This window comes from Giraffa tippelskirchi, chromosome 8 (assembly GCF_054371585.1).
Source record: "Giraffa tippelskirchi isolate mGirTip1 chromosome 8, T2T-mGirTip1v1.2.pri, whole genome shotgun sequence".
Classification (NCBI taxonomy): Eukaryota; Metazoa; Chordata; class Mammalia; order Artiodactyla; family Giraffidae; genus Giraffa; species Giraffa tippelskirchi.
This window is the reverse complement of record NC_137282.1, coordinates 131,857,674-131,885,337: the sequence shown is the minus strand read 5'-3', so window position 1 is coordinate 131,885,337 and position 27,664 is coordinate 131,857,674. Positions and strand designations below refer to the sequence as shown.

General features: G+C 53.7%; 1 protein-coding gene and 1 long non-coding RNA gene across 10 annotated transcripts; one reads left to right on the top strand and one right to left on the bottom strand.

Annotated features, from left to right (window-relative positions):
• MDFI (MyoD family inhibitor) lies at window positions 1–16,595 on the bottom strand. Of its 9 annotated transcripts, none has more exons than XM_081518578.1 (5): window positions 16,353–16,595; window positions 14,391–14,477; window positions 7,006–7,191; window positions 3,804–4,028; window positions 1–823 (listed from the first exon to the last, which is right to left on the bottom strand). In XM_081518578.1, the coding sequence occupies exons 2-5, from the start codon at window positions 14,464–14,466 to the stop codon at window positions 567–569; spliced, it is 744 nt and encodes a 247-aa protein (XP_081374704.1). In that variant the 5' UTR covers window positions 14,467–14,477; window positions 16,353–16,595; the 3' UTR covers window positions 1–566. The 9 variants fall into 9 exon arrangements, with proteins under 9 accessions (XP_081374704.1, XP_081374709.1, XP_081374705.1 ...); XM_081518583.1 differs by having other exon boundaries at window positions 7,006–7,131; window positions 16,353–16,506; XM_081518579.1 differs by lacking the exon at window positions 16,353–16,595 and adding an exon at window positions 16,037–16,230.
• Window positions 14,932–23,579, top strand: LOC145516849 (uncharacterized). Its single transcript, XR_014061814.1, has 2 exons — window positions 14,932–15,369; window positions 20,104–23,579. It is a non-coding gene; the product is annotated as an uncharacterized LOC145516849 (long non-coding RNA).
• Window positions 23,580–27,664: the final 4,085 nt, after the last annotated feature.

Here is a 27,664-nt window from a genome sequence, read left to right as displayed (position 1 = left end):
TGAGATGGACATACATCTTTATTTACAGCAACAAACAGAACAGACTCACCCTCCATTCCCTCCCTCTGCCCTTCCAGTCTTTTCTATACCGTTCCCCCACCCCCACCCGACCCTGGGCCCAAGGCCGGCCCTGCCCTCCGGGGTGTATGGGTCAGGCCCCCCCACCGAGACCCCAGAGAGGGACTGGGGAGGGGTTTGGCTGAGGTCAGGTGGGGTGTGTTTCTTTTCACATTTTGCTGTCCTCGAAGCCTGGGATGGGGGGCAGGGGAGGCAGGCACAGGGGCAGTGAGAGGTAGAGAAGCGCACAGCCCGGCACCCCAGCCTCCCTCACGTCCCTGTCCCCTCCCCCAGCTTTCACAGTGTTCGGCAGCCCTGGTGGCTGATCCAGAAGCAGTGCCCCCCTATTACCCCCCACCAGGTCCTGGGAAACTGGGAAGGAAGACCAGCACCCCCTCTCACCGGGCTGGGGTTCCGAGAGGGTGCAGGGTGGGTGGGAGGGGCCCAGGGGAGGGGGCGCAGCCTGGGGTGACAGCCAGGAACACGGGCGGCCCCGGAGCGTGCAGGGGTCAGGAGGAGAAGCAGAGGCCGCAGCACTCCATGCAGATCTCCAGGCAGTCGGCCGACTCGCAGCAGGCATCCAGGATGCCGCAGTCCAGGTCGCAGGGCAGGTCGCAGTCGGCGCACTCGCCGGAGCCGCAGCAGCAGCAGCAGAGGCACGAGTCCTCGGAGCTGCAGGAGCCGCACGTGGCGCAGTCCAGGACCAGGTTGCACAGCGTCAGGAACTCGCAGAACAGGCAGGACAGGATGCAGTGGACGCAGCAGTCTGCGGGTGAGAGGGCCGGGGGGGCTCACTCGGTGAGGAATGACACTCGTGCAATCCTCCCTGGGCGCCGGGAAATGGGGACCCACCTTCCAGGTGACCCCGAGGCACAGGGAAGTCACAGGGAGAGAGGATCTGAAACCCGGCAGCCTGGATCCGGAGTCCCTGCTTCAGAGGGATGGACTCCCTCGGTCGTTTGTCTATTTCATGAACATATCCAGGATGGGTATGTTCCAGGCCCTGTTCTAAGTGTTGTGCAGTAATTAAACTCATTTAAACTTGTAACAACTCCTTGAGAGGGGCTGTGTCAACGCCTTGCTACAGATGAAGTAACAGAGGCTCGGAAAAGTCTCTTCAAAACCGATCCAGGGACTTCCCTGTTGGTCCAGTGGTCAAGAATCCGCCTGCCAATGCAGGGGATACTGGTTGGATCCCTGGTCCAGGAAGATTCCACATGCTGTGGACCAACTAAGCCCATGGACCACAACTACTGAGCTTGTGCCCTAGAGCCTGGGGATTGCAGCTGCCGAGCCCACGTGTCTTAGAGCCTGTGCTTCCCACCAAGAGAAGACTGCACATCGTTAACTAGAGAGCAGCCCCTGCCCTCTGCAACTTGAGAAAGACTGAGCGCAGCAACGAAGACCCAGCACAGACAACAATTAAATAAATAAATAATCTATGCGGAATCCTACCGCCCTGCTCAGCTCTTGCCCAGTGACCGCATCCTCACTCACTCCCTGCCTTTGGCCGCCCCTGCATTCACACAGAGGCCAGAGGACCCTTGAACGACTTCTGTTGGATTCCATCCTTCTTGCCCTCAGAACCCTCTAGTGGCTTCCACTTCCCTGGGGGGAAAAGCCCAGAGTGCTCGGTGGCCCCCAAGACACCTCCATCACTCCGCCGTGGCCACACTGGCTGCTCCCTGTCCTGCAGGCACTGCCCCCTTGTTCTCTCAGTGCTCTGGCCCCAGAAAGCTGCTCCCCTCACTCCATCTCCCCTCCTTCAAATGTCTCCCCTCGGTGAAGCCTTCCTTGAGCGGCCTCTTCAATACTGCAAGCTGCCCACCTGACCCCAGCACCCCCATCCCCTCCCGCAGGCCTGCTCTGCCTCCCTGCCTCGGACTCATCACCTTCCACGGCTTACACAGCTCTGCCACCTACCAGAGTACCAGCATCAAAAGGGCGGGCGTCCAGCGCTGGCACACTGTGGGTGCTGAGTAAATAAATATAAGGGGAGGGGATTAACGCATGCTCCCGCCCTTGGGCATCCAGCTGGACATGACGGCGCTGGCTCAGCAGCCCAGGCTCTGAGCTGCTCAGAGTGTGGCCAGGGTGCTTGGCTGGCACTCCTCCCAGGGGCTGGGTCATGAGCTGTGTCCAGTTCCCCTGACCAGGCGGGCCCCTGGCACAGGCTGCTGGTCCGGTGGGAGTCTCACACTGCCACGGAGGCTCTGATGTCCACACCCTGGTCCTGTGTACAGGGAATCTTTTGCGACCCTATGAACTGTAGACCTCCAGGCTCCTCTGTCCATGGGATTCTTTAGGCAAGAATACTGGAGTGGATTGCCATGCCATCCTCCAGGGGCTTCTCCCTACCCAGGGGTTGAACCCACGTCTCTTAGGTCTTTTGAGTTGGCAGGTGGGTTCTTTACCACTAGCACCATCTGGAAGCCCCACTAGGAGTCTCACCTCTCACCATTCCTCCCCTGGAACTTCATCAACTAGCCACATGAGCCGTCCTCATCTCCGCGCTAACGCATCCTGGCTGGGTCCTCCTACTGGTCCTTTAAGGCTTGCTTGGACACCTCCAGAGCCTTCCCAGACTCCCCTCCCCAGTTTTCGGGGCTGGTGTGGGTATCCCCGGGTTCACTTTATCACTCCTCACTTCTCGTATCGCAGAGTGAGATGACCTGTTTGTGTCTCTCATGAAAGCTTTAGGAAAACCATGGCCTGGGTACCCCGCACACAGCACGGCGCCTGGCTCACAGGCCATGCTCTGTTAACTTTGTTTCGTTTTAAAACATATTTATTTATTTATTTGGCTGTGCTGGGTCTTATTTGTGGTACTCCCCGACCAGGAATCAAACCCAGGCCCCTTGCATTGGGATCGTGGAGTCTTAGCCACTGGACCATGAAGGAATGCCTCCCTGTTCACTTTAAATGCATGAATATCCCCTTCATAAATAAGGTTCTTGGGCATAATCTGCTCTGGCAGGGAAGGGTGAAAGTTATGAACATGTCATGTGCAAAGGTGTACACTGAATTCAGGTATACACTGAATTCTGTCTGCAGAGGACCAGCCAGAGTCTCCCAACATGGAGAGAAATTACTTAAAAGTTCTGGGGTGAAGCTCAAGCATCACTGGGTTACAGGCAGCCATCACCCCTGCCGAACTCATGCCTGTGGGGTGGGGGACCTGATTGCCCAGGGCAGCCCCCCAAGAGGACCTCTGTGTGGCAGGAACAATGGCAGGTGTATCCAGGCCCTCTGACCTCCCACTGCACTTTGCACCCCCCACCCTCCCCCCAATTAAGCATCTGATGGTGCATCATTTTATTCTGCTAGGTGCTGTGCTCTCACTAGGCAAATCGTCCATTCTCCAAGGAAAATTTCTGTTTCCAGAAATGGGGTGGCTTTGGTCGGACCAGCCCAGATGGTTCCGTTCCCTGTTACAGCAACTCTAAGAGAGGAGGGATGAGAAGGGGTGGTCTTAAGAGCTCAGATGTGCCTCACTTTATCCAAAAAGTGTCCTCTGCAAGGTTCTCCACTTTAAGAGTCTTGCATCAGATTCCCTGGAGAGCTTGTTAAAACCTAGACTCCGGGGCCCCACCCAGAGGTTTGGATCTGGAGGGCCTGGTGTGGGGATAGGATGCCACGCTTCTAAGAGCAACCTGGTGAAGATGCTGCTGTCACTTCCTGCATCAGACTTCCAGAAAGCTAGCTCTAGAGACTTCTCCCTGGGGGAGGCAGAGTGGGGTGCTTACCTTCCTGCGCCTGGAGGGGAATCTGGGAGGCAGCGGACTTGGTGCTGCCCTTGCTCTTCTTGCTGCCTTGGCTGGCAAGAGATGGGTGCGTCTGCAACTTCCGGTGGGCCTTGGGGCCACCCAGGGCACCGTTCCCCGTCCGCCTGGTGCCGCCCAGCTCTGTGGGGTGGCCAGAGCTATTCGCCACTAGTGGGGTGCAGTCCAAGGGGTTCCCCTGGGGCTGGCCTAGAGAGATAATGAGAAAAGGGCGATGGAGGAAGAGGTGGGGGATGGGGTAGCTGGCATAGTCTCCCAGGGCTCTGCTCTGGCTTCATTAATAGATACACCCCAGGTTACCTAGAGGATCTGCATTTTGCAGAGGAGGAGACCGAGGCCCAGAGAAGAGAATGGACTTGCCCAGAGGCACATCATGGAATAGCCTCTGAGTGGAGCCTGGCCCCTGACTTCCAGGCCAGGGGTCATTCCAGAACAGACACAGGTGTGGCTAAGGGGACAGGCGCAAGGGGCCTGCACCCCACCTTCTTACCCCGTGAGAAATCTACTCTCCTGCTCTTGGGGTCCAGGGATTTTGGCGAGGGTGGTGGTGGTCGGGGGCGGAGAGGCAGCAGGGAAGCGGTTAACCATCCTCTCGGCCCCTGCCAAGCCCCCAGCTGCTTCTGCCCTTCGAGTGCCGGGTGATTCATTGGAAACATCTGTTTGGAGATGAACGCCCGGCCCTGGAATCCAGGGGGACTCCTCACAGCAGCCCCCCACCTCCTGTTCCCTCCGCCCCCGCTCCCCTGCCCCTACTGGCAGAAAGTTTGCTGAGGGGCCCTTGGGGTCTGGGTGGGGAGCGGGAGAGGGAAGAGGGAGGCCAGCAGGGCGACCTCGGAAGCCAGGAACCCTGGGTCCCCATCCCAGACTGAGGGACCAAACCAGCTTTATCAGTGGGGTGTGGGGAAAACGGCCCTGGAGGGCATGCCAACACCTGGTTCCTTCCCTCACCTCACTCAGGTTTGCCCACTTGGATGGCACGGTTCTGTTCCCAAAAGATGAAGGCAGGTGTGTGTGTGTGTGTGTGCGTGCGTGCGTGCGTGCGTGTGTGTGTGTGTTTGTATGTCGGGCGAGTCTGAGAAGGGGTCACAAGATTTTGAGGACCCCTCTGCTCAGGGCCCCTGACTCCTGGGCGGGACCCTCTGGCCCTGAGGACCCTCAGTAAATGTGTAAATTTGGGGCACTTCCTTCTCTCCAGCCCTGGGGTCTGGATCCCCAGGTCCCTCCAGGCCAGACCTCCAGGTCTGGGTTGTGGCAGGAGATGGGGGGGGGGCGCCGTGGGGGGGGTTGGAGGCTGAGGGAGCAGAAGGGGGCCTCAGCGATTCCTCTGACTGGGGGCGGCTGGGCCATCTAGTAACAGTGGGAGCACTTCGCCGGGCACCCACTGCCTGCCGGCCACTGTTCAGAGCACTTGGGGTGAGCACTGTTCTTTGTATTGCCATGGGGCAGTATCCTCCTTTTATAGATGAGGAAACTGAGTCACAGTGATGTATAGAAACTTGTCCAAGGTCACACAGCTAAGAGTCAGAGGTAGGATCAGCCTGGAGGCTAAAAGGTGGGACTCCAAGGGCAGAGGGGCGAGGAGGGGGGCAGAAGTTGGGAGACAAAGGGCTGAGGAATGAATTGCAACTACCACAACCATCACTACTCTTGTAATTAGTAGCCAACGTGTTTTGAGCTGTGACGAGGTGCCAGACACAGTGCTAAGAGTCCTATGTGTAGTAATTTCGTTAAGCATCAAACAGAACTACTAGCCCATTTTATAGATGAAAAAACCAAGGCCCAGAGAGAGTAAAACTTGCCAGAGCTTCCACAGCTAGGCAGTAGAGTGGGAAGGAGATGGAGACTGGGAGAAAGGAGCTGAAGACAAGCTGGGGTGGCAGGGGGTGGCGGTCAGGGAAAGGATGAGAGACACAGCCACGCCGGGGGCCTTTGGCCCTGAGCAGCGGCTGGTGCCTGCATCTGGGTAAACAGGGGTAAGGCCATGGGAAGTGGCCAGGCCTGAATCATCCTTCCCCCACCTCTGGGCTCCACGGCGGGGTGGGGGGTGGGGGGATGACTGAGCTGAGTCCTTGGCCAGCTTTGGTGCCCTCTGCCCTGCTGCCTAAACACAGGCACAGTGATCAGAGGGCGGGGGCGTGTGGTGAGCTGAGGGCCCCGGGAGATTTGGGCAGACACAGAGCTCGCCTGTGGCCACGGCCGTGGGGGCTGAGTCACAGAGCAAACACCCAGGGCCTGTGGACACAGGAGCGTCTGTCCCATCCGGGCCCTCTCCTCCGTGGCCACGGCGTTTACCTCTTTCTCTCGGTCCTGCTGGTGGGTGTGTCTGGAGGGAAGGGTGCTAGCAGGATTTAGTAACTCCGACTTCCAGGGTGTCCAGCTTACCCAAAACGCCCTGCCTGAAAGGGGCTCCACAGCTCTGTCATGCCAGCAGGGCAGGCAGGCATAGGACAGAGCCCTGGGCCAGGAGACCTGAGCTCCCCAGTCTGTGTCCAGGGTGAGGGAGCCTCAGTTCCCTCATCTGTAAGATGGGTCTGGCAAGAGCTATCTGGCTGCCTCACTACAGGCTGATTTGGAGAGTCTGAGAGCTCATACAGGGAAAGAAAGTTGAAAAGTACCAATGTGTCCAACAGATTTTGCCATTCTTACTGGCGATTACAAAATGATTCTGGAAGCCCCTTCCCCTGCTTCTGAGGGTGATGGTGGCGAATTCTCCCCCTCCAGGACCTCCTCGGAGACATGGAGCCAAACCCAGGAACAAAGCTGAGTTTTGCTCCTTTCTACCCAGAGCAACTGGAAGCGTCTCTCCTGCCATTTTGCTCTTGACACCCTGAAAGCTAGGCTGCCTTGGGCTCCGGTTCCGGGCCCCCAAGCCCCAGCCCTCCTCCATAGACTGCACGCTCTCTCGCCCTGAACCACACTGCCTGCAGCCTGTCCACACTCATTCTGAACTAATTTTATCCGGATCATTTTGTGGATAAAAATGATGTGAATGTCCTCCTCCTAGACAGCAGGGACAGTGACAATGTCTTAAACCCTTCCACTGCCCACCCCTCAAGGTCCCTGCCCACTGCTAGGCTCCCGTGGGCACCCAAAGCCCATCTGTATTGGATTCCCTAGAGTGACCCCCACCCATTGCCACCCCAAACCCCGGACCCTTAGGACTCACGTGTCACAGCTTCTATGGGGACATCGAGGTCAGTACTGTCCAGGGCCTGGGGGGCCCCAGAGTCATTGCCTTGGGTCATGGGAGGTGCCGCTGCTTCCTCCAGGGAGCCCTCCTCAAGCGCTGCCTCTGTGGGGTGAGCGGATCCGGTCACTACCTCCAGCCCAGGGAGGAGGGATGGGGTCTGGGCTAGAAAAAAGCAGATGACCGAGGGACATCTTCCTAGTGCTCTCCGGTTGGCCCAGCCCTGGTCCCCTTCCTGCAGCCCAGAATGCCCTGAGCCCTCATTCTTGGTCTCTGTACCAGTTACCCAGCCCTTACCCTATCTGGTAACAGTGCCAGTCTCCAAAATAGAAAGTGCTCAAACCACAGCCCGTGAGCGAGCAAGGGTGTGTGCATGTGCACGTGTGTGTGTGTGTGTGTGTGGTCAGGGAGGGGGCCAGAGATGCACAGTACAAAGGAAAGTGGGGGAAGGAGGCAGAGACACAGTGCAGGAGAGAACAGACGGTCAGTGATGGGGAGATAGGAACAGGCATCCAGAGTGACGTGGAGAGAAAGAATCAAAAGGATGTGAAAGGCAGAAGCGAAGAGGAACAGTGCATCAGAACTCGAGAGACCGGGCACGTAGACGCCCAGTGACAGGCAGCCCAGGACAGGCAGCAACTGAGAGCGAGTCAGCGATGGAGAGAAAGATAAAGATGGGGTCAGAGGTAGAGGTGATGGAGAGGGAGCAAGATACAGATGGAGACGGTGAGAAACCAGGGCAGAGAGAGAGGACGATAGCACGAGAAAGAGTCCGAGAAGCCTGGGGTGAGGCGGAGGGGCTCCAGGCAGGAAGAGAGACAGGGAGACAGCCCAAGAGGGCTGGAAGAGGCGGCCAGCAGCCACGTGTAATTACAGTGAGTGGCTCGGTCCCTCTGTCCAGGGTGGGCGGAAGGCAGACATGGAGCCACCTTCAAACCCGCAGTTCCTGAGGCAGCAGGACCAGGGCCGGCTGGGCCCAGGGGAGGAAAGTTCTGGGGGCTGGGAGGTGGTGCAGGGAGGCAGAAAGCCTGCGGCTGGACAGGAGACGGGGAGGCCTGGGGTCGCGGGGCCAGGGGCCGAGGTGGGGCAACAACGGGGTGCAGCCTGGGCCTCTCATCAGCTCCCAGATCGTGCAGCAGGAATGACAGGGGCACCCCAAGAGGGTGCCCCTTCCCCCAAGCCTTGATGGGAGCAGGGGAGATGGAAATGGAGACCAAAGGGCTCAGGGAGAGGAGAGCCACACAGGGAGCCACAGAGAAAGATGACGAGAAAGGCTGATGAAATCCAGACAGTAAGAAGTCAGCGCCCACCCGTCCGCACCACGCAGAGATCACGAGACACACCCGCAGGGACAGAGACAAAGGCCAGTCTTGCAGACAGCAGCGGAGCCAACCGCAGAGCACAGAGGGCCTTAGGGACGGGGGCTTTCTCTGAGCTGTCTCCAAATGAGGGCAGCAGAGGATGGGGCGGGGAGATATAAGAGGGAGCAATTCAGGTTGGGCACGCGGGTCTAGGGGGTGGGAGCATCTGGAGGGGAGGGGATGATCCAGGGGCTCAGAGACCCCTGTACGATCCTTGTTCCAAAGACTCTGGTCTCCCATGGCCAGGGGGTGTAGGCTCCAGGGGCCCCATGAAGGTTGCACAGAGAGCAGCAGGCGTGCTCCAACCTACCCGGGGAAACCACTGGCCCTGCCTGGAGCTGGGAGCTGGGACAGGGAAGGAGGGAGCACTGGGGCTCCAGCCACCCCTGAAGGGTGGCAGTTATGTGCTGGGAACCCCTCCTGGTGCCCAGGGAGGCAGGGGGTGGGTTCCTCCAGCCCCATCCATTCCTTAAGCTCCTCTCATCACCTGGCTAATAGGTTAATAGGAGGACAAGTGGTTTTTGGAGGATCGCAAGGCTGGGACTAGAGGGAGCAGGGGAGCAGAGATGACCCCCAAGGGGGAGCCAGGGCTACCCGCCTTGTGGTGGAGCCTGATCTACAGTAGTGCGGAGGGGACGCTGGAGAGCCAAGACAAAGCTGAGAGGGAGGCTCACAGCTTGAGTTCTAATTCCCAGGAAGGGAGGGGGCTGCCCAGCTCCAGCCTCTGGCCCCAGAGGCGTCCTGTCAGAGCCCGGAAGTGGGAGTGCTGACCCTCCCAGGCACTGTAATGACAGAGGCCCGAGCCAGGAGCTGGAAGACCCAAGCCCTGGTTTTTACCGGATACCAGCTTGGGCGAGTTACTAGGACTTAGGTCACCTTGCATGAAAAGGGGACAAGCATGCTTGTCCCTCAGGGTTTCAAAGAGTAAATGAAACCCTCAGCAGTACCTGGCATGCAGAGGGGCCACTCCCATACGCTTCCACGCCCATCCCCTGCCTGACCTCTCTCCTCTCCCTTCCTTCCTTTCCTCCTTCCTTCCTGTGCTGTTTGGTGTGACAGCGACAACACACCTCCCAATACGTCAAGCACTGGGTGGACCACAGTGAGAAAGACCAGGTCACTGACCCAGGAGTTCTCTGTTGGGGTGGGGGTGGGTGACAGTCACACGCTGAAGGGCAAGGGTTACAGCAGCGGCAACTAAGGACTGTGGAAGCAGAGAAGACGGGCACTTATCCCTGGGGTGCGGTGTGTGTGTGTATGTGTGTGTATGCATGTCTAGGAGGCTTCTTGGAGAAGGCAATGCCCATACTGGGTCTTGAATAATCAGTCAGTCAGCAAAGAAGGGGGAAAGGATGTTTTGAGACCAGCAGCAGACCCCAGCGTGAACAGCTGCAGTGTGAACGAGGGAAGATAGAGTAACTGCGTGGCGGGCCTTGTGGTCACGTCCCAGGCTTTCTCCTGAGGTCACCAGGGCACACAGAGGTGACACCGTCACTCTTGGAGTGGAAGGAGCCAAGCCCGCAGCTCTCTTGGGCCCCCAGGGTTTGAGAGGGAGGAAATTGAGCAAGCAGGATTAGGAGACCAGTCCCCACCCCAGCCCTCCTCCCCGACATGTCGACTGCCCACTCTCTAGGCAGCCTGTCCTCACAGTCACCTACAGGGCTGGTGACCTTGAATCTGGTGGGAACAGGAAATTACAGAGAGCCCAGACGAGGTCCTGAGGAGGCCCCTCCTGCAGGAAGCCTGCCATTCTGGGGTGAGCATCAGACCTTGGAAGGAAATCAGGGAGGAAAGTAAATCCAGTCCAGTTATCTTGACCTGGAAACACAGACAGACAGACCTCTTGGAGTCAGAGGGCAGCGGAGGGGACCCAGCAGACACTGGAGGAGAAACACTGAGGGCAGAAGAGGAAACAGTGCAGCGGGCGCAGAGATGGGGAGCAGGCTGAGAAGGAACAAGGAGTGGCGGGGAGACTTTGTCTGCCGGTGACACACGGCCCGGGGGCCACGACGCCAAGATGCTGAACCAAGAAACAGCTCTTGCCGCGAGCACATGGAGCAGCAAACCCAGATAAGAGGTGGGGCCCACGGGACCAACCATCAAGAGGCTGGAAGACCCTAGTTTTCCTTCTTGGGACCAGGAGACCCCTACTCAGCCCCAGAGGGGAGAACATCTCTAAGGAGAAACTTCTGGAGGGCGGGGAGGCCAGCAAAGGCCAAGGGTTACTGGGTGGACAAGCAGCTTAAGTTGGGCATGAAGGCACCTGCCCGGGGAGGGGTGGTGTGAGAATCCCTGGTTGGGGTCCCCCCCTCCCTGGAGGTGCCATCTGCTCACCCACAGGTACATCTGCCCCATCTGATCAAGCAGCCCCTTTTTTCTAATGTGCACAGGAGGTAATTCCCAGGAAATGGCAACCCACTCCAGTATTTTTGCCTGGAGAATTCCATGCACAGAGGACCTGGCAGGCTGTACTCCACAGGGTCGCAAAGAGTCAGACACGACTGAGTGACTATCACTCACTCACTTCAGTGGTTAGGACTCTGCACTTTCACTGCCAGGGCCCAGGTTCAATCCTTGGTCGGGGAACTAAGATCCCACATGCCTCAAGGTACAGCCAAAATAATAATAATAAATTAAAAATAAGATAATTGTATACTGGGAGCCAGCCATGCGGTGGCCATCTCTGAGCAGAAACCCCAGTCCTGCATCTCTCTCAAGAGTCTCCATCTCCAAGGGGGAAATGCAGAAAGGCAAGGGCCCCTATGCCTCGACATACTCTCATCCTCGGCACAGGACAATGCCCTGAGTTCTGGAAAGACAGCCCTGGAAGAGGGTGGAAAGGTCATGTTTAAATCCATAAGCCCGAGAGGGAAGCAGAAAGACTCGAGCTTCAGCCGGACACTGTACGCTCCCTCTGCCTGTCATTCCTGGACCAAGAGGGAGTTGAGGGGACCTCTTCCATGTGAGATGGGTTCAGCCCAGGCCTGGAAAGCGCCCCCAGGACCCACGTCCTCAAGCTCCCAGGCTTGCTGCCTCCAGCCGAGCCCACTCCCCCGGGATCTCTCCCCCTGGAGCTCCGACTGTCTCTGCAGAGACGGCCAGGACCTGATCTGCTCAGAGAGCAGTAACTGGAGACCTTCATCCCAGTCCCTCCTTGACCTGGTATTCAAGGCCTCAGTCTATGCCTTCAACCTAATCAATGGACAAGATCCTGTGTTCCAGGTCGACTGACCTCTCTGTGGTCCCAGGCCACCACTGGGCCTTCTGCCTAATCCATCCAGGCTTCCATTGTCCCTCTGGATCAGAAGGTCCTACCCCTCCCCTCTCCCCAAATCCAACCACCCTTCACGATGCAGCCAGAGGTTCACCTCTTCCTCCAGAAAGACTTCCCTGACCCTTGAGCCAACAGTCCCTCCTCAGAGTGGCCACTTTCTGAGGATTCAGCCCCCAGAGCTCCCTGCTGTAAACTGTAACTGGGAGTGAAGCTTGGGTCCTCAACCAGACTGCAGCCCTCCCCAGCTCACTCGCTTGGGGCGACGTCAGGGTCATCTTTGCACCCCCAGTGGCACTTAGCAAATGTCTGATGGTGAGGACTGAGTTCTGGAGTCGAGAATGCCCCAGGTTGGGAGGAGGAGAGAGAACCAGAAGGTGAGAATTAGGGTTGGCGCCAGGCACCGAGACAGTATGAACGTGGACTTGCTTGATACACACTGCGACACACGCCCAGGCCACCAGGCGAAGGACTGGAGAGGGCCTGAGCTGACCAGTTAGGCTGGGTCCGGTTGGTTTTATTTTAGGTCTAAAAGCTCCAATTCCCCAGGAAATTCACTTCAGAACCAAGAGCAGGAATGTGACGCCCCAGTGCTGGACAGAAATTTGCTGTGGGTTAGGGAGCCAGGCTCCCGGGGCTCTCAGGGCTGGAGGGGGAGGAGGCCACTGGGGGAGCCAAGGGTGTGGGGGCTTGGCCACCCGCCCCCGACCAGAGCTGCCCTGGGTCCCCTTGCACCCCGGTTTGCATTCTGGGTGGCTGAGGGAGGGGCTGACTTGCTCCCTGGCGGTCCTGCCGGCAGGGCCCCCAGGGGTAGCGCTGTGGCCTTGCTGTTCTGTCAGCGCTTAGCAGGGAGCGTGGGGGATTCTGGTCTGGGATTCAGGCGTCTGTGGGGTTTTGGCTGGGTCTCCTGCGGTTTGGGCTTCCTGGGCAGCAGGCTCAATCTCCCAAGGCGGCAGAGCCAGGCCTTCTCGTGTTATGAAAGCCACATTGTCTGGCCCTGCCCAGGCTGGGGAGGGGGCTTGCTGGGGCTCGGGCCTCAAGTTACAGCCCAGGACTTAGCCCTCCCAGTGGCCCACCCTGGCCCTTGTCCCAAATCCAGGCTCCAGCACATTCAGCCCCTCCTCCCCCCTGCTGGGGTGGAAACGGGTCACATAGGAGAGAGGGTCTTGGAAGGAGGGAGTGGAGGAGAAAACAGAGAAGATGGATAAGCCAGGGAAGAAGGCAGGGGAGAAGGCGAGAGAGGCGGAGAATCAGGAGGCCGAGAAAGAAAGGGGCAAGAGACAGAAAGAGTCTTTCCAGACCCCTGCCCCGGGCTCTCCCCCCAGGCTCCAGGAGCCCAGTTCCTGAAGGAGTTTATACCCCAGAAGTGCCTACTCCGGGGCCCCCATATTCAGGGGGGCACTCTGAGGGCTGGCGGGATGCGGAACAGACACGTTGGTCTCATGTATGTGCTGGCAACTGGCCAGCTGTCTGCCACTTGCCCTCCCACCACTTTAGACCCCCTTCCACCTCCACAGCCCTGGGTCTCCAAAGGGCCAGCGTCCACACCAGGTAGCCTTGGGCCTCTCCAAATGGGTAGACCAGATCCTATGGGGGGATGTGGAGACTGAGGCCAGAGAGGGGAAGAAACCTGTCCAAGGCCATGCAGGGAGTTCATGTCAGAGGTCCAGGACGAGACCTCCATTATTTGGAGACTCAAGGAGGAGAGAAAGGGTGAATGGGGCTGGGTGAGAGGAAGGCAGATGATCAGACTAACCTAGAACTGGGATTAAAGGCATGACATCCGGGCCTGTCCTCCTGCTTGCCACCCTTCCACCTTCCCCAACAAACCCCAGATGTTCCTGACTTCTCCCTGTCCCTCCTGTCCACTGGGAGCCTCAGCGCACATGTGTATGGTGAGAAGGTGGACAGAGAGCCACATCACCACGACTCTGCATGGCCCCTGCCCCCTTCCCAGACCCCCTTAGGGAGTCACAAACCCTGGGAGGGGGGTAGGCTCCTGCAGTTATAATCCCAGGGAGGTTACAGATCCTGTGTTTGGGGGAAGGGACAGTTCACTTGAGTGGTGGGCACTTGGTTGGGGCGAGTGCCTGAAATAGAGAAGCGGGGAGAGAGAAGGAGGGGTGGGGGAGAGAGAAACTCTGCGTATGTGTGTATGTGTGTGCCTGTGTGTGTCTGTGTGTGCAAGCAGGGTAGGAGTGGCGGGGGCTGGCCAGGCCCGGGTGGGGAGGAAGGCAAGCGAGACGAGATGGCAAGGAGGGGAGGGGCCGATCCTGCAGCGGCTTGCTGTGGACAAAAGTTTTCGGGAAGCTATGGGCTCCGGCTAGGATGGGGGAAGGGAAGGAGAGAAAGACTCAGACACCCCCACCTCCGCCTGAGGCCCCCATAAATATTTACCCACTGGGCAGAAACGGTTGGGACACAAATCCCAGACGGACAGACACTGCGGTGTGTGTGTGTCTGGTGTTGGGAGTAGGGAGAGTTGGAGCCAACTTGGCGCGGCCGCCGCCTCCGTTCGGGCCCTGCCCCCATCGTCCCAGCCCTCTACTCTCCTTGGACCCGGTCCCCGATACCCAGATTTCTCGCCCCCACCTCCACTCAAGCTCCCCAGAACCGTCTCCCCACTTCTCAAAGAGAAGATGGGAGAATTACCAGCCACCCTCCCCCAGCCGCCTACCCCCCGCCCCTGCACCCGCTCCCGTCCGGTCTTGTTCTGCATCCCTGGTTCCTACCTGGGCCCGGGGCTGCGCTGGGGGCTCCATGGGGCGCGTCGCAGTGAGGGGGGCGCTGGCCACTCACCTGGGACATCGGCCCGGGACCTGCGAGAAACAGGGCTCAGCGGGTGGGGCGGAAGGTCCCCTCGCGCGCGCGCGCCGGGGAAAAGGGGGCCGGGGCAGGGGGTGATCCAGCGGCAGCCGCGCGCCCACCCCACTCCCGGGTCGGTCCGGGACTGACTTACTCTAGTGAGCTGTGTGCCGCTCTCTCACCTCGCGGGGATCACCGCGCGGGGTCTTCCATGCGCACCGGCCGCGGGCGCCCCAGCCCAGGGGCCACTCGGCTTCTCCGCGCCCCTCCCCTCTCACTCGCTCCTTTCTAGCATTTCGGCGCCAGCGCGCGCCTCTCGCCCCCTTGCTTCTGCCTCCTCTCCCTGCAGCCCCCTCGCTCCTCCCCGGCTCGCCTCGCCTCTTCCCTCCTCTCCTCTCCGGCCCACCCTCTCCCCGCCCCCTCCTCGCCTTCCCAGGCGCCCCCCCACCACGTCCCTTCCCCCGCGCCGGGCTAGGCGCTGCCTGGGCCGGACACGTCTGTCCGCGGGGCGCCGCGGCCGGAGCCCCCACAGGAAGCCGGCTCCGCGCGTTTCCTCCGCGCTTTCGGAGCTGGGCCCCAGTCTCCCCAAATGTCCGCCCCCCTCCCAGGCACAGCTCCCCGGGAGGGTTGCAAAGGGGGCCGCGAGTTCCCCTTCGCCTGCGCTAAATTCTGCAAAAGTTTTGGAAAAAGCAAGAGAACGAGAGAGAGAGAAAAACCACCGTGATCACAACTACCTCGTGCCAATTGTCTGAATATTTGTGGCCCCCAAATCTCCTGGTCCCAAAGGTGGGAGTGATCGAGTTTCTCAGGCACGCTTCGCCCACCCCCTCGGTTCCCGCCCGCGGTCCTAAGCTTGGCACAGGCCGGGTGCTCACTCCGCCAGAAGCTGTCCCTTCGGGAAATCCGGTTAGTGACTTTCGAGCGAGCCTCCCGTGTCCCAAGAGCAGCCCTCAGCATCCCTGATTCCCCCACCCCCACCAGCCGCACGTGGGAATTTGGGTCAGAAACCCGGCTTTGGAGGCAAAGAGAAGTTCCGGAGTTCAGCCCTTCATTTGGCTCCACACTGGAATCCGAGGCCTTCCAAATTGCGGGGTGCTTGGGAAAGAGGAGAGAGTCAGCTCCTCTGGGGTGTGGGGCGGGGGGGGGGGCAGCCGGGCGACCCATCTGGAATTGAGCTGGATCCCTCCTCAGGGCGGGGGTAGGGAGGAACTGCGACCAGACAGTCGTCGTGGGGGTGGGAGGATAGTTCAGGGATCCTAGCTTGGAAAGGGGAGGCTTGGAGCCTGCGGCCCACCGGGTGAGGGGTAGGCGGGCGCAGAGACGGTCAGGTGGGGCCGCCCGCTGGGGTGATGGCGTCTGGACCTCGCTAGACCGAGGACGCCTCGGAGCCGCGTCTGGACTCCCCACCACGAGGGCCAGCGAGCAATTAGGGAGGCGGCAGCGGCGCCAGGCCAGTTCTCCGGGTTCCGCCTTCCAAGCCCGGGCTTGAAGCCGGGTCTGGGACGCGGGGGCCGAGCTAGGGACCCGGGGCCTCTTCTCGGTATTCCCCAGCACCCCCGCAGTCGCTACGTACGATGCTCAAAGGTCCTCGTGGCGCCGTCGCAGCCAGGACCACTGTGGCCCCTACGGCTCTCGCCACCAAGAGGCAGCGTCCCCGCGATGAGCCCAGGTGGCTCCAGCCGGAAGTGGGGGCCCTCCTGGTGGGGAGGAAGGGGTCCCACTCCGGGGGGCCGGGCTGCCTGCTGCGGAGCCCGGCCTGGAGCCCCGGGAGCCAGCCGGGATCAGGCTGCTGTGTGAAAGTTCTGGGGAGCGGGGCGGATTCCCCTTTCCTGGCAAAGGCTGAGTCACTGGGACGCGCCCGCGGGGCCTCGCGAATGCAGCATTCTTACCGGTTTACCTGGGCCCCGGAGCTTGGCCTCATCCGCCTCCAGGATTGGAAGTGGAAGGACAGAAGCGGGGAGTGGACATTGTCTCCAGGACAGCCTCCACTGCCTCTCTCCTCTCCTGCGTGTGCGGCCCCTCCCTAACCACAGGGCTGGCACCATCAACCACCCCCCTACCCTGCTTCTCAGTCTCTTTCCCCAGCCCCTGAACTCTGGATCCGCCCAGTCTCCCAGCCTCTCTGTGAAATCACCTGCTTGGGATCAGAAGTCCTCTGACTCTGGCCCAGCACCAAGTAATATGTCTGGTTTGTTGGAAATGTAAAAACAGGCTTTAAATTTAATCCCACATACTGATTATACAGGTGTGCTCAGTGTGTGAAAATTCAGCAAGCTGAACATTTATAGTGCAGGCACTTTTTTTTTATATGAGTATTATACTTAAATAAAAACTTGGGGAAATGAAAACAAAAACACCCACTAATTAAAATCAGCATTCCAGGACAAAACACAGTATGGTGTGATGACCAGGTGGTGGGCCTTGGCATGGGACTCCAGTTCCAGATCTCAACTCCACCATCTAACTGTTTTCCTGGGAAGTCTCTTTACCTCTCTAAGCCTCAGGAGGAATGCATTGGGACCCTCCATGTGGACCTTAATAGTTTCAGTACTATCCAGTATCAGGACTAGGATGAGGTAACTGGGAGACTCTGCTGGGGTGTGAAATTTAGGAAGATGGCAATATAAAAAAACATCGTAATTCGATATTAAAAAGCAAATCAGCAAATTACAGCCCTTCCAACCAGCTGCCTATTTTTATAAATAAAGTTTTATTGGAACCAGGGCTGAGATTAAAGTGAAACGAGTGAGATGGGATCATGAAAGTTCAGGTTTAGATCCTGTCTTCATTTAAAATGTTGGCATTTTGTTCATTACAGATTTTTTGCATTAATTTTGATTTTTAGATATATTGCAGGGAAATATCATTTTATGTTAATTACCGAGTTTTTTTTTTTCTTTTTTTCTGCTCCCTTAAAGTTTCACACCTGAGCCTCACTCACTCTAGGCTTTACACACCTCACCCTTGTCCTTGGCTTATTACTGTCTCTTCCCGAAGGACCTGACTAGGACCCCAGAGTAAATGAGTAGAGGCTGAAGATGGTTCCACGACCTCCAGCCCCCACCCCACAACACCAAGTAGGCTCTGCAGACAAGCCCAGACCTAGCTTTCCTGGGGCCCAATAATCAGTTCAGAGCCAAATGCAAAGTGCTCACAATGGCCTTCAGGCTCCCAGAGCTGGGCTCCACCTGCCTTCATTTCTTTCCAGCCTGGCTGCTTCCTGAGTTTGTTTTTTCAACTTGTCTCCTGTGCTTGCCTCAGGGCCTTTGCTCTTGCTCCCCCTTCTGCCCAGAATGTGCTTCCCCTAGCTATTCACTTGGCCCCCTTCCTTGTCTCTACTTAGGTCATCTTCTCAGAGAGGCCATCCCAGACCCCTCGCTCTCTGTCCCCTCCCACCACTTGATTATTCTTCATAAACCTTTCACCTCTTTTCCTATTTATGTACGTGCTTGTTGACCAGTGGAATGAAAGCTCCAGGGGAGAGGGGACTTTGCTTTGTCTCATAGGGTACTCGCTAGAACTGGGTCTGACACAGGTAGCTCAATGTATATTTCCAGTTTCACAGATGGGAAAACAAGGGGCCAGAGAGGGAAAGGGGCTAATGCAAGTCACACAGTGAGTTGGTGGTAAAAGCTTACCAAGTGCCAGGTTTCCAGACTCCCAACTTAGTGCTCTTTCCTGCCTCCCAGGGCTTTTCCTCACCCCCTTACCCCCACAGCCCTCCAGACAGAGAAGGGTGACAGTCACCCTGCACAGCTCTCCTGTTGGCTCCTTTCCACACAATGTGATTACAGAGCCTGGCCTGGCTCCAGCCCCTGGCGTCCACCCCCCGCCCCCCACAGTGTCCTGCAGGCATGCACAGCTCTTCCCGGCTTCCTGTCGCTGGCACAGGACCAGTCGGTGGCTGGGCTGGGTTCCACAGCTGGACCACAGCTGTGGTCTCCATGCCCTGGAGAGTGGGGGACAGCCACTGTGGCGCAACCTCCCTGCAGAGGGCTTGTGTCCAAGGGGGAGTGCTGGTGTGTAAGGTGGGGGGAGCTGGATAGGAACTGAGTGCCCTGACAGACTCGCCCTCCCTGATAAGCAGAGTGGAGAATGGGGCTCTCACCAGCCCCCTTTCTGGAGGACATGGCATGTGAAAGTAGGAGGGGAGCTCTGGGTCCCAGGCCTGCTTCTGTTCCTCTCTTTATTCTTGGTGATTAGAAGACAGTGGTTCGGTACACATGAGTTGGATATATTCTGTATGCCAGCCCCTTGCTGGATGGTTCTAGATTTGTTGCTTCCTTTAATACCCACACAGTCTGGATAGCTGTTATTCCCATTTTACAGATGAGGAAACCAAGGCACAGAGAGTTGAAGTGACTTGCCCATGGCCACACAAGTAGTATGGAGTGGAGCTGGGACTTGTACCACATTTCTTTTATTTTTTAGCCATGCCACGTGGTATGCAGGATCTTAGTTGCCCAACCAGGGATTGAACTGCTGCCCCCTGCATTGGAAGCGTGGAGTCTTAACCACTGGACCACCAGGGAAGTTCCTTGAACCACATTTCTGAAGCCCAGTGCAGTGATCATTCTGATCCCTGACAGGGCCTTTACCACAGAGGGAGAACTGCGATTTTCTTTGAAGGTGTCCCCCACCTCCAAGCTGGCTACCAGAGATGGGGGCGCGGCCCTGCTCCCCTCCTCTGAATCATTGGTAATTGACAGCCTAGAAAGAGTGGGGCTTGGTTTGGTGTCATGGAGACCCAATTTGCATCTTGGCTCAGTCCCTTCTACCTAGCTCTGTGATTTGGGACAAGTCATTTGAATTATCTGAGCTTCCAGTTCTGTTGTGTGAACCCAAGGGGATTGTTGCCATCCCACAACTGGGGAGAAATTAAATGACCACCTGGTACAACATCATAGGCTTCAGTAAATGGTAGTTCCTTTGCCCGGCACTGTGCTCCTGGGCATTCATCCCCAAAATGAGAGGAGCCTCACAGGGCACGTACATGTCCATTGTTCTGAGTTTTGTTTCATGAGTCTTATTTCTGAGTCTTGTTTCAAACCCTTATATGGTACTTACTATGCGACAGGCACAGATCACAGCAATTTGCATGAATTAACCAGTTTAAAGGTCACAACATTAAATATCAATTTATATTAAATACCAGTATTTCCCTCATTTCACAGGTGAAGAGACAGAAGCACAGAGAGGTTAAGTAACTTGCCTGAGCCCCACAGCCTTCCCTTCAGCTCCATCTTTCCTAGGGAAATGGGAGGGGCCTCAGGTCATCACTGATTCTCTTGTCATTGTTCAGTCGCCAAGTCACGTATGACTCTTTGCGACCCCATGGACTGCAGCATGCCAGGCCTCCCTGTTCATCACCAACTTCCCGGAGTAAGCTGCTGTTAATCATGTATAAATGTCTTCATGCACAGGCCTCCAAACTTTTTTTTCTTAGTAATTCAACTTTATAACAATTATAAGTAAACCTGTTAAAATTTTTTGGACAGTGCCAGCATTTGGATTAAAATAAAAAAGACTATTTTTTAGAGCAGAGTTAGGTTCACAGCAAAATTGAGTGGAAGTATAGTGAGTTCCTGTATATCTGACTAGGCTGTATATTGTCTCCCTATTTATTTAACTTCTATGCAGAGTACATCCTGTGAAATGCCTGGCTGAATGAATCACAAGATGGAATCAAGATTGCTGAGAGAAATGTCAACAACCTCAGATATGCAAATGATACCACTCTAATGGAAGAAAGTGAAGGGGAACTAAAGAACCTCTTGATGAGGGTGAAGGAGGAGAGTGAAAAAGCTGGCTTAAAAGTCAGCATTCAAAAAACTAAGATCATGGCATCTGGTCCCACCGCTTCATGGGAAATAGAAGGGAGAAGACTGGAAGCAGTGACAGATTTTATTTTCTTGGGCTCTAAAATCACTGTGGACAGTGACTGCAGCCATGACATTAAAAGATGCTTGCTCCTTGGAAGGAAAGCTGTGACAAACCTAGACAGCGTGTTAAAAACAGAGACATCAAAAGGTCCGTAGAGTCAAAGCTATGGTTTTCCCAGTAGTCATGTATGGATGTGAGAATTGGACCATAAAAAAGCTGAGCATCGAAAAATTGATCCTTTCAAATTGGTGGTCCTAGAGAAGACTCTTGAGAGTCCGTTGGACAACAAAGAGTTCAAACCAGTCAATCCTAAAGGAAATCAACCCTGAATGTTCACTGGAAGCACTGATGCTGAAGCTGAAGCTCCAGTACTTTGGCCACCTGATGCAAAGAGCCAACTCACTGGAAAAGACCCTGATGCTGGGAAAGATTGAAGGCAGCAGGAGAAGGGAGCAGGCAGCAGAGGATGAGATGGTTAGACAGCATCACCAACTCAATGGACACGAGTTTGAGCAAACTCCAGAAGATAGTGAAGGACAGGGAAGGCTGGTGTGCTGCAGTCCATGGGGTCACAAAGAGTCGAACATGACTGAGTAACTGAACAACAGCAACAACATAGATCCTCTACCCCCACCGCATGCACAGCCTCCCCCACTCTCCACAACCGACACCAGATGCTACATTTTTTACAGCTGATGAATCTACATCGTCACATCATTATCACTCAAAGCTCATAGTTAACATCAGGGTTCATCCTTGGCATTGTACATTCTGTGGGTTTTGACAAACATAACAAAATGTATCTACCACTGTAGAATCATACAGAGTATTTTCACTTCCCTTAAAATCCTCCGAGCTCCACTTATGCATGCTTCCCTCCCCTAACCCCTGACAACCACTGAGCTTTTGACTGTCTCCGTAATTTTACCTTTTCCAGAATGTTGCGTAGTTGGAATCATACATTATGTAGCCTTTCAGATTGGCTTCTTTCATTTAATAATATACACTTAATATTTCTCCAGGTCTTTTCATGGCTCACTAGCCCATTTCTTTTTATCACTGAATAATATTCCATTGTCTGAATATACTACAGTTTCTTTATCCATTTTTTTAAACTGAAGGGCATCTTGTTTTCTCAGAAGTTTTGGCAATTATGAATAAAGCTGCTAGAAACATCTGTGTACACGTTTCTTTGTGGACATAAGTTTCCAACTCGTTTGGGTAAATTCCTAGGAGCATGATTACTGGATCATATGGTAAGAGTATGTTTAATTTTCTAAGAAACCTCCAAACTGTCTTTCAAGGTGGCTGTACCATTTTGCTTTCCTATCAGCAATGAGAGTTCCTTTTGCTCTACACCCTTAGCAGCATTTGGAGTTGTCAGTCTTTTGCAGTCTCGTTATTCTAATAGGTGTGTAGTGGTATCTCCTTGTTGCTTTAAATTGCATTTCCCTAATGACATATGAAGTTGAGCATCTTTTCATATGCTAGTTTGCATCTGTATGTCATCTTCAGCATCTGTTCAAATCTTTTGTTCATTTTTAAATTAGGTGGCTCATTTTTTTATTGTTGAATTCTTTAGAGTTCTTTGTGTATTTTGGATGAGTCCTTCATTGGATATGTGTTTTGCAAATATTTTCTCCCAGTTTATGGCTTGTCTATTCTTTCTCTTGAAAATGTTTTTCACAGAGCAGAAGTTTTAAATTTTAAGTCCAGTTTATCAATTATTTCTTTCACCTATTGTGTCTTCTGTCTAAAAAGTCATGGCCAATCCTGAGGTCATCTAATTTTCTCTTAAGTAATCTTCTGGGAATTTAATAGTTTTGTGTTTACATTTAGGCCTAAGATCCATTCTGAGTTAATTTTTGTGAGGACTGTAAGGTCTGTGTCTAGATTCTTCTTATTTTCTGTGTGCGGATGTCCAATTGTTCCAACATCATTTGTTGAAAAGAGTGTTCTTTGCTCTGTTGTGTTGCTCTTTTGTCAAAGATCTGCTGCTGCTGCTAAGTCGCTTCAGTCGTGTCCGACTCTGTGCGACCCCATAGACGGCAGCCCACCAGGCTCCCCCATCCCTGGGATTCTCCAGGCAAGAACACTGGAGTGGGTTGCCATTTCCTTCTCCGATGCATGAAAGTGAAAAGTGAAAGTAAAGTCACTCAGTCATGTCTGACTCTGAGCAACCCCATTGCCTGCAGCCTACCAGGCTCCTCCGTCCATGGGATTTTCCAGGCAAGAGTACTGGAGTGGGCTGCCATTGTCAAAGATCAGTTGTCTGTATTTATATGAGTCTATTTCTGGGATCTCGATTATGTTCCAATAATCTATTCGTCTATTCTTTTGCCAATACCACACTGTTTTGATCACTGTAGCTTTACAGTGAGTCTTAATGTTGGATAATGCCAGTTCTCCAACTTTGTTTTTCTTCAATAATGTGTTTGTTACTCTGAGTCTTTTGCCCCTCCATATACAAACCATTTTCTAATGACTTTGTGAAGATACAATTCACAAACCATCCAATTTACCCATTTAAATTGTACAATTTAATGGGTTTTGGTATATTACATTGTTAATTATTTTAAATTGTGGTAAGACATTTATAATATACTTTTTTCCACTTTAAAAATTTTAAATGTACTACTCAGTGGCATGAATTACATTCAAAATGTTGTGCAGCCATCACCACTATCTAATTCCAAATCTTTTTCATTATTCTAAATAGAATTTTGGAACTACCAAGCAGTAACTCCCCAGTTTGTTCTGGTGGCCCTGACCAAGTACCAAAAACCAGATAGCTTAAGACAATAGCAATTTATTATATGATAAATTATATATTGTTTTCAAGGTTCATCTATGTTGTAGAATGTATCAAAACTTCATTTCTTTTTATGGTTGAATAATATTCCATTATGTGGATATGTCACATATTTTACCCGTTCATGTGTTGTTGGAAACTTGAGCTGTTTCCATCTTTTGGCTACTATGAATCATGCTGCAGTGAATGTTGGTGTTCAAGCCCTGCTTCTTCTAAAGTGTTTGGACAGCGCACCAACATCAACTTTTTAAAACTGCCCATCAAGCAAGTTTTTAAAATTGCTTCATATGTGTCATTCACTTGTAAATTATATGCCTGTGCTATTTTGTTAATATGTAATGTACATAATAAATATGCTTCAAAGTGAAAAGGTGAGACAAAGAGTAAATATGAATAAATTCAATATAAATAGAAGTAAAAATAAGTGTTTCTTCCTGAATCCCATCTTGAAGACAGTGAGGTACCACTCTACCCGAAGGAATATATGTGATTGACAGCCAGCCTTGCCTTCACTTCCTGATTATTTTTAGGATCCCATATTTCTTTGACAATCTGATGAAAGTTATGGGCACTCTCCAAAAAACTCCCCTCAAATACTCAGCATTTCCAATACAAGTTTCATGGGCTGAAAGATTCACGGACTGAGACTGCAGAAGTGCCCACTCCAAGTGCCACCTCTGCTGCTGCCACTTGAGAAGTCACCTGCGGAAGCAGAAAATGCTGCTTCTCCCTTCCTTGTGCCTCCCCACCTCTCACTGGTTCCTCGCATTCGCAGAACCTAACTGGAGTTTGGGAAATGTAGTTGCAGGCTTCCAGCACCTGCAGAACACAGAAGGGAGAGCATGAAGCTGGGAGCCGACAGGCAGAGCACCAGCTAGTCCCAGCAGCCACGCAGACCCCATTGGAAGCAGATGCACGTGGACTACTGCATTTTCTGTCTCCCCTCTCCTGGGACGCCCTCCTTGACGGCGGGTGCTGTTTGTCCACCACACTTTTTCCAGCACCTGGAATCAGGTAACTGGGTCAGTGCTCTATAAACTGTTCTCCTGGACCGATAGAGACACTGAGTGTTCTCTGCTTTCAACATACAAAGGAGCCAAGGTCCAGAAAGTCATGACTTGCCCAAAGGGCCCCAGCAGCCTTGACATGCCTGCCTGGCAAGTCTCAGGAAGGTTTTGGAAGAGGACGGGGCTGACTTGGCAGCTGCCCACGCCCCACTCCCCGCCACGCCTCTTGGTCTGGCTGCCTGGAGCAAGCTGTGAGCTGAGATGTGGATGCAGCTCTTTCATGTCTGCATGTGCTCTAGGAGCTGGAGCCAAGAAGGGCTGACTCAGCTGTGACCTCCTCAGGGCTGAGAACTTCCTCCTGCCCAGGAAATAGGGCATCCTGGTGCCTCTGCCCAAAGGGCCAGGCTGCAGGTCGGGGAGTCTACTCAATGGAGGCAGGAGCTAGAAGAGGCAGGGGGGGACCCTGCACCAGCCCCTCACTCCTCTGTCCCCCAGGGTGCAGCGCTTCATCACAGAGACTCTGATACACTGACATATTTTACTAATATGCTAAAAATGGTGACTATATTTCCCAAACCAAAATCGTGGTACACATGGTTAGACACATGTGAATTTCCTTATGAGGACAAAGGGAGACAGTGTTCGAAACAGGATCTATCTCATGGTTTCTTGATCTTGGCACTCGTGACAAAAATTTGGGGACGGGGTGATTCCTTTGTTGTGGGGCTGTTCTGGGCATTGTAGGATGTTTTGCAGCATCCTTGACCTCTACTCATTAGACGCCAGTAGCATCCCCAAGCTGTGACAACTGGAAATGTCTCCAGACATTGCCAAGTGTCCCTGGGGCAAGGTAGGGGGGAAGCCCTCCAGTTGGTAGCACTGGTCTATCCCTGTAACTCAGGATATTTCTCTACACTAAACATGCCTAGTGGGCAGGAGATGGTGCCCAGTCTGGCAGAAATATAGTCCTGCCCCTCAAGGAGAGACAAGCAATCCTAGCCCTAGTCTGAGGGAAGAGACAGATCATGACCTTGGGGAATTTCTGGACTAATGGGGGAGATTGGACAGCCCCTGGATAAACTGGAAAACATGGTGGCAGGAACATTGAACTTTGGGGACTTTTTTGGTGGTGCAATGGTTAAGACTTCGCCTTCCAGTGCAGGAGGTGTGGATTCGGTCTGTAGTTGGGGAGCTAAGGGAGTTTTTTATGCCTCGCAGCCAAAAAATCAAAACATGAATAGGAAGCAATATTATAACAAATTCAATAAAGACTTTTAAAATGGTTCACATCAAAAATCTTTAAAAAAAATAAAAAAGGAGCATTGAACCTTGGAGCCAGAATATAGAATTAAAATCCTGGCTCCACCATTTATACAACAAGTTACCTCTTTGTGCCTTAATTACCTATCTGTAAGATGGGGATAATGTTGATACCACCTATCTTGTAGAGTTCTAATAAGTTAATTATGATGACAGATTTTATTTTTTGAAAGTTTTAGATTTCTGGAAAAGTTGAGAAGCTAGTGCAGAGTTCCCAGTTTTCTCTGTTATTAACATTTGCTATAAGTAATGACCCAATACTGATACATTATTATTAACTAAAGCCCATGGTTTATTCAGACTTCCTTAGCTTTTCCCTAAAGGTCTTTATTGAGTTCCAGGATCCCATTCAGGACTCCTCATCACATTTATTTGTCATGGCTCCTTAGGCTCCTCTTGGCTGTGACAGCTTTTCAGACTTTTCTTGTCTTTGATGACCTTGACAGTTTTGAGTATTAGTCAGGTACTGGCTTCCCAGGTGTTACTAGTGGTAAAGAACCCACCTACCAATTCAGGAGACATAAGAGATGCGGGATTGCTCCCTGAGTCAGGAGGATCCCCTGGAGGAGGGCATGGCAACCCACTCCAATATTCTTGCTTGGAGAATCCCATGGACAGAGGAGTCTGATGGGCTACAGCCTGTAAGTTCGCAAAAAGTTGGACACCACTGAAACGACTTAGCACGCGTGCACAGTCAAGTACTAGTACTGCGAGATGTCCCTTTATTGGATTTTTATATAAATTTTAAAATTTTTTATTTATGTATTTTTGGCTGTGCTGGGTCCTTACTGCTGTGCGCCAGGTTTTCTCGAGTTGTGCAGAGCGGGGGCTACTCTCCAGTTGTGGTTTGTGGGTTTCCCATTGTGATGGCTTCTCTTGCTGTTGAGCACCGCCTCTAGGCTGTGCAGGTTTCGGTAGTTCTGGGATGTGGGCTCGGTAGTGGAGGCTCCCAGACTCCAGAGCACAGGCACAAGAGCTGCAGTGCCCAGGCTTCGCTGCTCTAAGGCATGTGGAATCTTCCTGGATCAGGGATCAAACCCGTGTCCCCGTATTGGCAGGCGGATTCTTTACCACTAGACCACCAAGTCCCCCTTTATTGAAACTTGTCTTATTTTTTCTCATAATTGGACTGGGATTATAGATTTGGGGAGGGGAGAAGTCACAGGGGTAAAGCAGGCTTTTCACCATATTGTTTCAATAGTATATCCTACCAGCGTGACTTCGAACTGTGGATGTTGACCTTGATCACCTGGTTGAGATGGTATTTGTCAGATTTCTCTGCTGTGAAGTGACCCCTCCCCCCTCCTGGCTGTGCTCTTGGGAAGAAAGTGGTTGTGCCAGCCCATGCTTCATGAGTGGGGAGCCTTATAATGAATTTGTGAAGATTGAGTAAATGCAGAAATGTAGTGTTGGCCGGAGAGTTCATTTGGGTTTTTTGGTATGATCATATGGAAAACTTGAACGAACTTTTTGGCCAAGCCAATATATTCTCCTTATAACAGTGCCTGGCATGTGATAACTCTTCTGAATGCTTTTCTATTATGATGATGATGGGGAGACCCTCTGAGGAAGAGATTGGACATTCCCTATACAGAATACATAACCAGGACAACTTGTAAGATAGTATGCTGTGTTAGGCAGAATAAAGACATTCCCCACTCTACCAAAGATGTCCCAGGGATTTATGAATACGTTGTCTTATGTGACAGAAAGGACTTTGCAGATGTGACAAAGACTGTGGACCTTGAGATGGGGAGATTATCCTAGATTATACAGGGGTGCCAATCACCAGGCTCCTCTGTCCGCCAGGCATGAATACTGGCATGGGTAGCCATTCCTTTCTCCAGGGGATCTTCCTGACCCAGGGATCAAACCCAGGTCTCCGGCATTGCAGGCAGATTCTTTACCGTCTGAGCCACCAGAGAAACCCTAATGTAATCACACAAATTCTTAAAACTGGAGATGCTTTCCTGGCTGAAGGTATGGAGAGAAGACACACAAGGTCAGCAACTTTCGACACCCATGGCAAAGGGTCAGAGAGATGGCAGCATTAGCACTTGACACACATAAGCCAGCTTTGAAGACGGAAGGGCCTCCGGGCCCCAGGAAGCCACATGGCCCTGCCAACGGCTAGAGTTTAGCCCCATGAGACCTGTGTTGGATCTCTTATCTACAGAAC

Excerpts from the sequence above, each read along its gene's own strand:
- MDFI (XM_081518578.1), bottom strand. The coding sequence starts at position 14,466 with ATGTCCCAGGTGAGTGGCCAGCGCCCCCCTCACTGCGACGCGCCCCAT. Across the intron at positions 7,192-14,390 it reads CAGCGCAGCCCCGGGCCCAG|CCCAGACCCCATCCCTCCTC; the intron begins GTAGGAACCAGG and ends GCTTTTTTCTAG. Across the intron at positions 824-3,803 it reads TCCCCTCCAGGCGCAGGAAG|ACTGCTGCGTCCACTGCATC; the intron begins GTAAGCACCCCA and ends TCTCACCCGCAG.